The sequence below is a fragment of the Eumetopias jubatus genome, unplaced genomic scaffold (genome assembly GCF_037043125.1).
Source record: "Eumetopias jubatus isolate StellerSeaLion01/CBP00866 unplaced genomic scaffold, mEumJub1_p1.0 scaffold_13, whole genome shotgun sequence".
Lineage (NCBI taxonomy): Eukaryota > Metazoa > Chordata > Mammalia > Carnivora > Otariidae > Eumetopias > Eumetopias jubatus.
Window position 1 is genome coordinate 13,291,725 of NW_028274819.1, and position 13,430 is coordinate 13,305,154.

General features: G+C 53.1%; 1 protein-coding gene across 1 annotated transcript in view; it reads right to left on the reverse strand.

Annotated features, from left to right (window-relative positions):
- Positions 1–13,430, reverse strand: part of P2RX3 (purinergic receptor P2X 3) — a 28,795-nt gene that overhangs the window by 9,612 nt on the left and 5,753 nt on the right. Inside the window, exons 2-8 of the mRNA XM_028111224.2 lie at positions 10,657–10,792; positions 10,185–10,256; positions 9,886–9,949; positions 9,093–9,186; positions 8,716–8,793; positions 7,832–7,973; positions 7,233–7,369 (exon numbers count right to left, since the gene is read on the reverse strand). Coding sequence (XP_027967025.1) covers positions 7,233–7,369; positions 7,832–7,973; positions 8,716–8,793; positions 9,093–9,186; positions 9,886–9,949; positions 10,185–10,256; positions 10,657–10,792 — 723 coding nt within the window. The remainder of the gene's footprint in view (positions 1–7,232; positions 7,370–7,831; positions 7,974–8,715; positions 8,794–9,092; positions 9,187–9,885; positions 9,950–10,184; positions 10,257–10,656; positions 10,793–13,430) is intronic.

The following is a 13,430-nucleotide window of genomic DNA, read 5'->3' on the forward strand; positions in this document are numbered from 1 at the left end:
GAGAAGGGCGCCCGCCGCCTGCAGCCCTGGGCCCAGGAGGGGCAGGGAGGGGGGCGCAGGGCAGGCCAGGAGCTTCTCTGATGGGCCCAGCTGTGGGCAGCGGTGGAAGGAGGGCGGAGAGCCCCTGGCATGCCCACCACTCTCCACTGCTGACCTCCACAGGCCACCTGCCTGCCTCCCTTCCTCTCTGGTTAACGCGGGGCTTTGGGGAACGGGGACACTGGAGGGGCCAGAGGGCAGGCAGATGACCGGTATGTGGTCCACTGCTTCCCTGCGTGGCTAGGGTTCTCTCCGTGGTTGTGCTGCTCTATGACTGTCGCTCTTGTCAGGGACTCCAGCTCTCGGCCGGGCTCCCGTTCCTCCCCTGGGGCTGGGGGCTGGTGGTGGGAATGGCTTCCCACTCTGTTAGGCTCTGAGTGTCTCTGCTCCCTCGCTGGGTGAGTTTCTTCACAAACGTCGGCTGAGAGGGCTTTCCCATGAGGACCCTCCCGGGGACACCTGTGCTGTGACCAGACAGGACAAGCCCAACGTGGCACTGAATCCAACAAGCCGAGGCCTGACAGGGCTGAGACACTTGTGTGTGTGTGTGTGTGTGTGTGTGTACATGTGATCCCTCATGCCACGGGCAGCAGCAGATAAAGAATGAGTAAGTACAAACATCAATTACCATAATAAATCATTTGTCAGATGTGCTTCTGCCGGGCAGCGTGGAAGCTACGTTCCAATGTGACAGGTCTATAAATAATAGTGCACGCTTCAGCAGCCCATTTCCAGAGCCTTCCCCAGACACCTACATGCACTCATTCAGACTTTCAGAGCTTGAAGGGACCTGATCACCTTGAAACAGCCCATTTCACAGAGGAGGAAACTGAGGCCTACGGAGGGCCTGAGAATTGCTGAAAAATCACACTGAGCATTCGTGGCAAGGCCTCAACCACAGCCTGTGGGCCTCCTGACGTGCAGCCTGGGCTCTCCCTGCTTCACCTTTGCTTCATCTTAAGATGAATAATTAATTATTCTCGGCTTGCTCCAGCACAAAATATTTTGCGTATAAATATTTCGTTACTTGGGTTCAGGTTTATCATTTCCACGTGATCATAGGAACGGGTCTCGTTCGTGTTTGTGCCTGACAGAATCTGGCATTGGAAGAGATCTTCAGAGCCCTCCCCTGGTTAGCCGCAAGAGGTTTGCTGCCGCTGCCTGGACCGCCCCAGAGAGAGGAAGCTCGGAGCACCCCAATTTCAGCCTTGGGAGGCTCCGGCCTGCAGGAACGCTTCTCCACGCCAGGCTGACATTTGCCACAGTCGGCAGTCCATAAATGTCTGTTGAATGGAGAAGGTTTTGATCACAATGTACGAATCCCTTGGAAGCTCTCAGACATCTGTTTAGAAACGATCCCATAGAGTGATGGAAATTCCTTCCTAAAGCAGGGACACGTAACTGTTACAGGAAAAATAGCAACAAACTCGCGGGATCCAGGTTGGACTTGCGAGGGAAAACTTGGGCCTGGGATTTGAGCGTCTGAGTGAAGGAAGTGGTGTTCTCTGTGAAGCTTTTGGCTGGTGAGAAGTGATTTTGCCAGCTGAAATATACTTTTACAGTTGATTTTATACTGATAGGAAAATATCTCCTGGCAGACTCATTGCGTGGGGGCGGGGCAATGTCCTTGGAGCAGGCTGGGACTCCTTCCCTTAGAGAAGACCCTGAGCCATGTTTACTTACGCATAGTCTGGGAACCTAATCAGCTTCAGGGGCTGACATTTAAGCAGTGGTTGGTTGTTGACCTTTTTAAACAGATTACTATTAGTTCATCTTGAATGAGGCAGGGAAAGATAAATGGACCTGGAGCTGGAAGATGTACCTGAGAGCCAGGTGGCTAGCTGTTTGTTCCTGGGACTTAGCCTTTTTGGCCTCAATTTCCTTGTCTGTAAAACGGGGGGTAACTATACCGGTCCTATAGGATACTCGTGGTCACCAGCATAGGTTCCAGAGGCTGCTGGAATTTGAAATCCAAGCCAGCACTATTTGCTGGGTGGCCTTGGGCAGATAACGAAAACCCTTGAGTGTTAGGTTTCCAGCTATAAAATTCTCTCTTCAGAATTGACGAGATAATCCACAAAGAGCACATGCTAAGTCCCTGGCTCACTGGTAAGCGCTCGATGAGGGTTAGCCCTTGTTTTCTGCCAATAAAGTTGGTTGCTGTGAGGACAGGCTAGACATTAAAATTATAAAAGGCTGTATAAATTCCAGATCGCTCTAATGGTCTCTCCTTCCACTTGAACCTAAACAAAGAGGGAAATGGATCAGGGCGAAGGCAAGCAAAATACATTCCCGTCAGCGGGGCCTTCAGGCATCTCTGTGGAGATGATGGAAGATGGCTGCTTTTTTAAACACATATTCTATGGCTTTTGGAAGGAGAAAAATCCAGATTGCAGAAAGAATGATCAAAGCCAAGGGCGCACTTTCGATTCCATCTCTGTCAATTGGCCTAAGATCTTGCTGATCTGCACGTTTGTGCATGGGAAGCAGAGCAGGCGCCAAATTTCCGAGCTCCAGGAAAGCTGTTGTGGGTACATTTCCAACACGAAACCATCACTAGAAACACCTCCGGCATGAGGAACATCTAGCAGCTGAACAAGTGTTTTCTGTCCCAGACACCAAGACAGGAAATCCAAAACTGCCTTGCCTTTTTGTAGCAAAGCTGACTCGGGAGCTCTCAGAGGAGAAATACGAATCCGACGTCGCGAGACGCACCGTTTTGCTTCTGTCCATCGTTCCCGCCATCACTGCTGGGCCTGTCTCTCCCGCTCGCTTCTTTGTTGCAAACACTCTGACGATGTGACGGTGGAAGGTGTGCTAGAAGCCGCGGCTACAGATGGACCGGGTCTCCGGGTTTGAGTCCCGATGTCCCTCTTGCTTAAGCTGTATAATCTTGGGCAAGTCTCCGTCTTTCCGAGCCTACTATGGGGGTGTGGGGGTGAGCTGTGAATCCTGTCAAAATAGGCACAAAAAGGCTTTGCAAACTTAACTCTAGGGGCTCTCAATCTGAGGTCTGGGGATGGGCTTTAAAAGATCTTCAGAGTCCCGGAATTGTATGCCTCATAAACACAGAGAAAAAGCACTAGAGGGAAGCCCGCCAAACTGTCCAAGATGTTAACTTCCTATAAGGGGAGAAAGGCTGGAGGAAGGAAAGGGACTCTCCACATCATCATGCCTATGTATCAGGATCGCTTGGATTTATTACTCTGAGGATGTATTTATATCTTTTTTTGTAGAAATAAGATATATATATATATATATATATATATATTTTTTTTTTTACAAAGAAATTGCCTGCAGAACTGCTCATGTGTATGAATATGTGCATCTTACTGGGCATTTGGTCCATGAGTTCATCCGGGGGCTATAAGGGTTAGAGACCTCCAAGTGTTCATGAAGGAAAGCCCTGGTCCGGCGCTCCTGCCTTCCCCACCCTACCCTGGGCTGCCCCCCCGGCAGCTCCTGTCCCCCCAGTGGTATCTCTGGGTCCCACTAACTGCTTCCTGCCTTCGCCCCTTCAGACCTGGGCAGTCACCAATGTCCCGTTGCTGGTCCCAGGCCCTGTGCTATCCTTTGTGGCTTCCCTACATCCTGCCCACACCTTTGAAACAGTCCTTTTATTGAACTCTCCTCATGTCACCCAGTCTGCGTGTGCTGTTTCCTGCTGGGACCCTGACTGCTACGGTATTTTCAATCGGTTTTTGTACCATCTCTGCCCACATACTCCCATGCGCTCGCATACATTCACTCACATACTCGCATACACACACACACACACACACACACACACACAGGCCCCGCTCAGGCACACTCACCCACAGATTCACGCTCATCCCCTAACAAACACACCCGCTCACTCAAAGACATAGTACTCACATCCCCCAGAACCGTGGCGGGGGGCGGGGGTAGCTCCCTGGTTAAAATCCTGTGCCGGCGAACGGAGGGTCCCCCTGTGATGCCAGAACTCAGCCCTTGTCTACACCCCCCCTGCTGGTGGGGTCCCTGGTGACTCTCGCCAGTTCTTTTTAGAAATGCTGTCCTTTGCCCACTACTAATCCGGATGGACCCACCAATGCCACATCTCAATGTACTTGGAAAGAGGCTTCATAAAAATACCAAATTAAAGTGGCCCCTGGAGCGGTTAGCCATACAGAATAGATATAGGAGTGAAAACAAAATCTTTCCACCAAGTTTCAGGCACGTCTTCATGTCAGCGGCTGTTAGGTTGGGACAGATGGCAGCTTCAGGAGATCACACAAATAAAGATTAATTTCGGTGGACGGCACCAGGTAATTTGGGGGAAAGTCGAACGGAGACACATTCTGGCTCAATACAAGGTCACCTTTCCAATAATTGGAGCTGTCAATGAGGGACAGGCCATTTTGTGAAGTGGCCCCATGTTTGGGAGACTGATGTAGCTCGAGCTGGGACAAATGACCTTGAAGGCTCCTTAGGATGTCTCTGTAACCTTGGGCAAGTCACTTCCCCTCTGAAATTTCTGCTTCCTCATCGGTGGAATGGCCACCTCAGCCTAGGGGTATCCCAGGGGTCTTCGGTGGCTACCAATTCTCTAAATCTCTGATCCTACAGGCAAAGAGCTGCAAGAAGTGGGGTGGGGGGGCATTTGGAAAGGAGCTGCCGAAGTAATTAGTGATGGAAATGAGAATCTCTAGCTGCCTCTTGCCTGAGTGTGCAGATTAAAACAAGGCTGACTCTTGGCTGAATGACTGCATTTCCTCCAGAGCAAATGGCAACAGTAGGACATTTAAAAAAACTCTGGCCTCTGTTAGAGAGGGAGTAGCAGACGAATTTGTTGGGGACACAAAAGGCCAGACCCTGAATTGTGCCTCCAGCAGCCGCTAGTCCTTTAGCCTCTGTGGACCTCAGTTTCTTCGTTTTTAAGTGACGGAAGTATCAACCACATGGGCATGTTTTTTTGAGGATTCACAAATATGAATGTCCCCAGCCCTCCTGGCTGTGTGGAAATCATCCAAGAAAAATGTGTTTGCGTCCAGGCTCTCATGCCTACTGGCTGTGTGACCTGGGGAAACTGGCTTCATTCCGCCAAGTCTTTGTTTTCTCATCTGTGAAGTGAGGGGATTGTGGCATCTACTTCACAGAGCGGGTAAAGAACAATGGACCAAAGCACATGAAACACTCGGCACCCAGGGTGGTGAGTATGGTGCCCACAGATCAGGAGGTTTGTGGGATCCGAAGGTCTACCATTATCGGAAACAGCAGTGCCGAACCTGGCTGTGATCTTTATTCTCTGTGGCCTCTCCAACGTGGGCGCTTGGCTCCGCCTTGGAGGTCCATGTGGTGCCAGTAGCTTGAAAGCAATATGAGGTGGTGGGTGGGCACCCAGGGGAGGGATCTGAGGGGGCTTGGGCGGAGACCTCTGCTTGTCATGGCTGCCAGATGCCCCCCCATGCCATCGCTCTGGAAATTCTTTTAAACTACAGGGGGGTCAAAATGAGCAGCTTTGTCCCTTCCTACTCTGGCCTGGGGGTCTTTGGTGAGGGGGTTAGTTATTTGGGTCCACACCTCTCATAGGCCCCTGGAGGTTAGGCTCAGGGATCCTCGGATCTGTCTGCCCAAATACAACCTAAGCTGATTTAGGACCAGGTCCACCTCACATTCTGCCGTGTGGAGTGGGGGTGAGGGGGGACCGGGAAGGGGAGTCGGGGTGGAGGGGCAGCTGAAGCACAATGCACTGGAGATTGAGAACTCCACACCATTGCTTCTTTAGATCAAAGAGCTTGTTCTAAAACTGTGTGGCACCCGTAGTAGGGGTCTTCATCATAGTTCACATTCTTCATAAGCTCTCCTGCCAAGTAAGTTATTTGGGAAATTGAAGAATTCCCACTGGCCACAGGGAAGTTATGAAGATGAAAACTTTGCATTTTAGATCCTGAGAATTTTATTAATATGTTGCTATTTTAAGCCACCATACAAATATCCTTTGTATTGATTTCTGTGTGATGTACCCACTGAATAAATATGCCAATTTCTGCCAGGGAGCTGAACAGTATTTTTAACCTACTTTAAAATATGTGTTGTTTCCTATGGTTTTTTAAAGTTTGGAGTTGATTATGAAAGCACTTTCAATTTTAAAAAATTCTTCTCTCCAGAGAATATACATATATATTTTAAACTATTAAATATAAAGTGTAATGGGACGTAGTTTTAGATGTAGTTTTAAAACTACAAATAAAAGTAAGAAAAAGGTGAAATGATTATTTTTTTTGCTTATGTCTGCCATTATATTGGAAAACACCACCACCACAAAGAAAGTTTGAGTAACAATTCTTTGGATATATAACTGAAGTATATTCTTATGTGTACTTTTTTTTTTTTCCTGATCACTGCCTATTTAGCCAATGTCTCCTGTTTAGTGTATAGCACTGTTGTATGTAACCAGGGCTCTGCCAGAAACTTCCGGGTCTTCAAAAATCAAGGGCAAAACAAAACAGAGAGCTGAAGCTTTTCACACCTTGGCCAATAGGATCCTCAAGATAATGGTACTATGGCCATTTCATAGACGGGGAAATTAGGATGGGAGAAGACCAAGGGCTTGCTCAGTTTCAGCTGGTTCCAGATAGTTAACCCCAGGTTCTTCTTTTTCCTTTTCTTCAAGATGGGGGTGATGGGAGGGGGCGTCAGGGAGAGATTCCTTATGGCTCAAGGCCATTGGGGATATAAACTAGATGATATTTAGAGACCGGTTTGAGCTCTTGGTTGGAATAGCAAGGGATCACTAATGATCATTGTGGTTATTTGTGAGTCAGATGAAACTTCCTGGTTATGAACAGAAAGACAAACTTCCCATCTTGTAAACTGATCCCACTATTGCTCTGGCTTTGTGGACTGAGAAACCTTAGAAAATGCAGGCACCGGAGAAGGGCTGCCTGGGCGTCCCTTAGGCTCAGGACAGCTTCAGAGCCAGAGCTAAGAAGGGCTCAGAATCACAGCACATGCATTCTGGGAGACCTTGGTCACATGCTCACACCGCTGACATAGCCTGTCCATCTCCTAGGGACGGCGACAGTTAGAAAGCCCTTCCTGGTTTTGAGCCAACACCTGACGGGGGTACATGGGGTCTTTTCTTCCCGATATACACGGCTGCTGGAGGTGTGACTCTTTAGAACAGCCCCTGCTTCCTCCTCCCGAGGTCCCAGGAGACAGGGGATTACCTGAAGTTGTAGCCTGGGGAGACGCTGCTCTTCTCCGAGACGCTGTCCAGCCGGGTGAAGGAGTATTTGGGGATGCACTGGTCCCAGGCCCTGTCCAGGTCACACACCCAGCCGATCTTAATGCCTAGGACTCCACCCTGTGCAAAGGGGCCACATATGAGGAGGGAGGGCTGTCTCCGCCGCCTGCCAGGGTGGGGGCTGGGGGTCGTGACACAGAGACACGTGATTCTTCCTATTGGCACACGTCGCTTAGTAAACAAAGTACTGCAGTCAGGGACGTGGACCTTTGGGTCTCTAGATCCTGCTTTTGTCTTGCTTCTCTTAGCAGCAATCCAGGATCCACTTTCCCGTTGTGTGGGCTTTTTCAGAGCACTAAGGTCAAGTGTGAAGGCGGGAATGGGAGACCGAGGCTTGGCGGGAAGGGTGCGGGAGGCACGGCCCCTCAGGTCAGGGGTGGGAGCCCGCGGCGAGGCACAGAGCCAGTTGCAGGCCTGACGTGCTTCCACTAGGTGGCGCTGCTGCCTCGCCGCTGCTCCGCCTTCCCGGTAGTTCCACCCTCCGCATGCCAAGGGGCCCCGGGTATTTCGTGAGGTCCTCACCGTGCTGGCCAGCTTGGCAAAATCCTGCCCTGCAAACTTGACCACATCCCCCACCCGCAAGATGGGGCAGAAGGGGGCCTTGTCAGGGTGGAAGCGGCACGTCTTCATGTCAGCGGCTGTTAGGTTGGGAAGGAGGTTTCCCCTGCGGAGGAGGAGAGGAGAGAAGCAAGGCCCAGGGGCTGGTGTGAAGACAGGCATGCACCAACGTCTCTGGCCTTCTCCAGCCCAGGCAGGAGGATCTGGGACCTGATGTCTTGGATACTCGCGGGCTCTGTCTCCTCCATTCCTGCATCTTCCCTATGACTCCTATCCCCTCTCTCTGCATCAGGGTTGAGTGTGTTCGTGTCTAATGTCCCCCAGCTCCCAGGCTGGGGGTCCCAGGGGGCAGGAGTCACACCTGACTTCTCTCAGCACCTCCGTGGTGCCTGGCGTTGTGCTTTGTACATGCCTGATGCCCACTGGGGGCCTGCCGAGGGAAGGAGTCAGTGAACTCCTAACTAGCCTGTCAAGAAGGGACGCCCCCGCTTGGGCTTGACGTGGGAGGAAAGGAAAGGACATGACGTCCCCCCTTGGGCCCTGACCTTTGCAGGTATCTGGACTCCAGGCCCAGGTGGAACTTGACCCTCACCTGCCTCAAGCAGAGCTCCCATCTGTGTTCCGAGCCCCAAGGCGGGAGGCTGGCAAAGAGACTGGCTCCAGGGCCCACCTAATGCTCGCTGGTCAAGGCCAGCTAGGAGATCGGGGCTAGGAGCCCCAGGGAGATGGGCAGGGGGTGAGAAAGTGTGGAGAACCGTGTGGGCGGGATTCTCCACCCCTCTGAAAATGAGCTGGCAGGGTGGGGTGGGTGCCCTGCTTTCTGCTTTAGGGAGGGAGCTGGGACTCACTTCTCAAAGTTGAAGAGGGGGAAGCGGATGCTGTTCTTGATGAAAATAGTAAAGTTCTCGGCTTCCATCATGACAGGCCTGTGGGTGAGAACAAGGGGGCCTTAGCTTCTTGGGAAGAGGAAGAGGAAACACGGGGCTTTCGCCCCAGGGACCACCTTTCTCGGTGGACGTTTCCCACCGGGCACCTGGTCATGGCCTCTCTGGGGCTCTAGGGACAGAGGGAGGGGGGTGGCAGGTGAGGCGGGGGGAAAGGCGCCATCCTGAGGCCACTTCCCCCCCAGAAGTGGATACTACTAGGGGAACCCAGGAGACCCTCTGCAGGCTCGAGATGCAGAGCTCCCCCTATTGGCAAAGGAGAGCTGGGGCGGGGTCCTCACCTTTCCACTGTGTCCACCTCGGTGGGGCACCAGCCCTGGATCTCACAGGTCCGGAGCACAGAGCTGTAGTTCACGCACCGGCCGGTGAGGATCCCTGCCAGGGGGAGCCACACGTGCTGGGTGCCTGCCTGGCCCTTTGCTACTCCCTCACCCCCACCCCACCTCTCATCAGGGACCACCCCCCATTCAGGGATGCCGCAGGGGAGGGGACAGACAGGCAGGGCAGGGGAGGTGGACCCGGGGTACAGGAGCCCTGCTGAGGTCTCGCCCTTGGCTCCTCCTGAGCCCTAGACCAAGCTAAGGGGAGGTGACAGCCTTCCTCTGACATGTTCTGGGCCCAGCCACCCTGAGGGCCCTGTTCTCTTTGTTCCCAGGGCACACCGTGCTCTTCCTTGCCTCCGAGTCTTTGCTGTAGCTGTTCCTTCTGCCTAGAATGTTCTTTCAAACCCCTTCTATCCTGCCAACTCCTTCCCATCCTTCAGGGCCCATCTAAAATGTCCCTGCCTCTAGGAAGCCATGGGGGGCCCCCTACCTGGAACAGATCCCTCTCCCTTCCCCAGCACCCACTGCCCCCCTTCACAGCACTTGCTGCCTCATGCAGGCCTGCTCCCTGGGCTGCAAGCTCCTCCGGGGGCGGCCCCCACCGGGTCTGACACCAGCCAGTGTCTTAAGTGCTGGCAGAATGGCGAGGAACAGGCCAATTCCCACTTTCTCCGCCATGGGGGCTGTGCTGCCTTCCAGGGTCCCACGAACACCCTGGGGTTGTAAGGGGGTGGGGAAGGGCTGCACTCACCCCCACCCGGGAAGCGCTGAGGCCCGCACTGGCTGTCTGATACACAGCGGTACTTCTCCTCGCTCTGTGGGGAGACACGTCTGCAGGTGGGTGTAGGACCCTGCTCTGGCCCTGGATGAGCCCTTTGGCTCCCAGTGCTTCCCCATAACCAGGGGCCTTGGGAAGTGGAGGTCTTGAGACATAGCTCCAAGGCTGGAGCTCGACCTCTGCATATAACCACGCCCCTCCCTGCCACCGCTCCCCACTCCCAACGTTTTCTTCCTTGACCTGCTCCAACCAACCTCCCTCCCTCCCCTCACCTCTGGGCAGAATCCTTGCATCTGGTTTTCAGTGACTATCATCTTGGTGATGATGACAAAGACAGAGGTGCCCTTGGTAGGAGAAGGGAGAAAAAAAAATTCACCAGTACCAATCCCCATTCTACAGGTGGGGAAACTAAGGTGTGGGCTAAGAGATCTGGCCAAGGTCACAGGGCTAATAAAGGGCAGAGGTGGGTCCAAGTCAAGTCCAGCCACCCACCTAGCTTCTCTTGCTCCCTCTGTGTGTTGTGTTGATCACAGGATGAGTGTGGCAGAACCTACCCCACTGTCCTGATGCCTAGGGCTGCACTCTGGAGGGCACCCCCTGACCCCCCCTCCCCGGCACCTCCCAGCCGCTGCGGAGGGGTTTCTCTGATCACTAATGCCTGGGGATCGGATCCCATTGGCACCCTCCTTGCCTTGCCCCAGCATCTGGGAATCTACCTGTGGCCCTGGGGTAGGGGAACCATACCTGGGGTGGGGTCACATAATCAGACACGTCCATGACTCTGTTGGCATAGCGTCCAAAGCCCTTCACCTTGGTGACGACCGAGGACTCAATGGCTGTGTCCCGCACCTGGTAAGCCTTCTCGTGCAAGAAAACCCACCTGGGCAGGAGAGCAGGGATGGAGAGTAAGAGAGGAGGGTCTAGGACCAGCAGAGAGAGGCCGGGAGGTTTTCTTCCCCAACACTAGACCGCATGGAGTGTCCGGTCAGGGGAAGGCCTGTGCTGGAGGGGAGGGACCTCGCCCTGAGTTGGCTTAGACTGGTTTTTTTCCATCTTTCCCATTTCCCGCTTCAGGACCATTTGTAGACTTTCTCCCCCAACCGCCCCATCATGAAATTTTAAAAGTATAGATATTAACTTATGTGCTGTATGTATATTTGTGCTTTACACATAAGAAGAATGAGATTTTTTTTATCCCTCAAGAACAAATTTTCACCCCCTTGAGGGTGACATCACCCCTTTGCCAATGCGTAGTCATTCCCCCTGACCAGGAGGCCACCTCTTTGGCAGGCAAGAGGAGGGACAAAGCATCCCAAGCCTCTGACCCTGAGCATCCCAGGCTTTGCTCATGGGTGTATCCTAAGTGCCGGCACATAGTAGGTGTTCAGTAAACAAGGCAGTGAAGGCATTTGGGAGCTGGGTGCTTGGAGGAGTCTCCATCTGTGCAGGCGCCAGATGAGAAGGGTAGAGGAGGAAGGTTGGGGCAGCCGCTGAGCCTTTCCCTGGCAGGTAGGAGTTGGGTTAAGCAGGGAGAGGCCGCAAATCTTATTCCTTGCATTGTGCTGCCACCCAGTGGACATTTACCTGTACTGCCTTCTTCCCGCGGCCAGGATCAGGGAGGGCCCCCTTCCTTCCACCCCCACGTCCCTCCCCGGACTCTGGCAGCTTTCCCCAGCAGCAAGAAGAGCCTGCAGGCAACTCTTCCCTCTGCAGTTCTGTGAGGTGCCCGCCTTTCTCATCACAGCCCTCAAGGCTCGACCCACTCTCCGCCTCGATAGCAGGCTTCCAGCCTGCGGCCTGCCCTATCTGTAGCCCAACAGCACACTGGCAGGCAGATGCTGTCACTGTCCCCATTGCACGGATGAGAAAAGGTCATCAGATACGTTTGGAAAATGCCGCACACACTCTTACTTTTGGAGAAATGCTGGTGACATCTTGTAGAGTCGGGGAGTGCACTTTTGGAAATGCTCGATTAGGGCATTTTCTGCTGGCTAACCAGGGAGGCACAAGGTTGAGGATGAGCGGGAGGAGGGGACTGGAGACGGTGTAGTGCAGAGAACACAAAGCTGGGGGCGCGCTAGGCTGGGAAGCTGACCTGACGGCTTTATAAAGAGGGAGTTGGGACTTCAAGCCTGGGAGCTTTCCAACCCCAGAAAGTTGTCCAAGAGCAGACTGCTGTGGGTGGTGAGTTCCACATGCCTGGGAAGACTTAAGGAGAGGTGTTCAGTTGGGGGGTGGTTGGATTGGATGACCTCTGGGTCCCCATAGAGGGGAACAGCTCCTGGGTCATGCTGGGGGGTCACAGTCACCTGTGGGATGGGGCACCTGCCCGTCATGTTTGTGCTCACACAGGCTGACATTTGCAAGAGACTCTTCACTCAGTTTTCAGTGAGGGGGCTGGGAGTTATCCCTAGCATGGGGCTTCCCTCATGCGCTTGAATTCCGAATGTGAATGCTCTCTTGAGTGGGAGAGAAAGGGTGGAGTCACAGCGCTGGTGGATGGCTCCTAACCTGTCCCCGGTTTTATTGCTGCTGCTGTAGAGCAGGTGGTGCCCTGAGGGATGCACCGTTAGGAGGGGGTCACAGGTTTGTAGAAGGCTCTTACGAACACCCCGCCTGTGTGGACTTTTGTGGTGCTATGTGCTTTCCTTTCCTAGCACCTTTCTTCTTTTTTTTTGGAAGGGGAGGGGTTTCATCAAGTCTCATAAGGAAGTATGGGTTTCACAGAAATGTCATCCACCACCTTATGTCCGAATGAGTATTATCAGCTCACGGGTGGGGGCCCTGCGCAGTGGAGGGAGTGAGGCTGAGGGCCCAGATCTCCCTGCTCCCAACTGAGCGCACCTCTGTCCTGAGTAGAAGCCACAGTTGCAATACGCCCTCTAGAGCCTCAGTGTGCCTGGCCACGGAATGGACACATCTCTGAGTGGTGATCTAATGACATGGTTTCCCAAGGCCCCCTACCCTGTCCTTAAAGTCCAGGAACATTTGCAGATGAGAAGCGGGGTTCAGATTATTATTATCTAACCAACACAGCCTGCTGAGTGCTCTATGTGGTAAGGGTTCATGGAGTCCTTACCACGTCCCAGTGAGAGCCCTTTATTGTTCTGCTTACGTTACAGATAAGGAAACAGAGGCACAGAGTACTGTGCTAACTTGCCAAGCCGGTAGGTGGGCTCCAACCTGGGCAGACTGCTCAGAACCAACTTACACCCTGAACGGGATCCTGGTCCCGGTGCTGCTGGTCCTGTCGGTCACTAGGGGAACATCTGCAGCTCCGGGAAAGTCTCAGGAGGAAGGGCCCTAGGGCTCGGAAGAACAATTAACCTATCTCGCTCACCTTTCTCCTCCTTCAAGGCTCCTTCTTGTGCCCAGTGGGTAGGAGAGGCCACATCAGAATTCTCTCTCTGAGTTAAATAATAAGCGGAAGAATTTCAGTGGCCCCTTGGGGCCCAAGGACGTCATCAGGGCAGCTCAAAATAAGGGGATGCTTCATTTCCAGAACAGAGGGGGCTGAG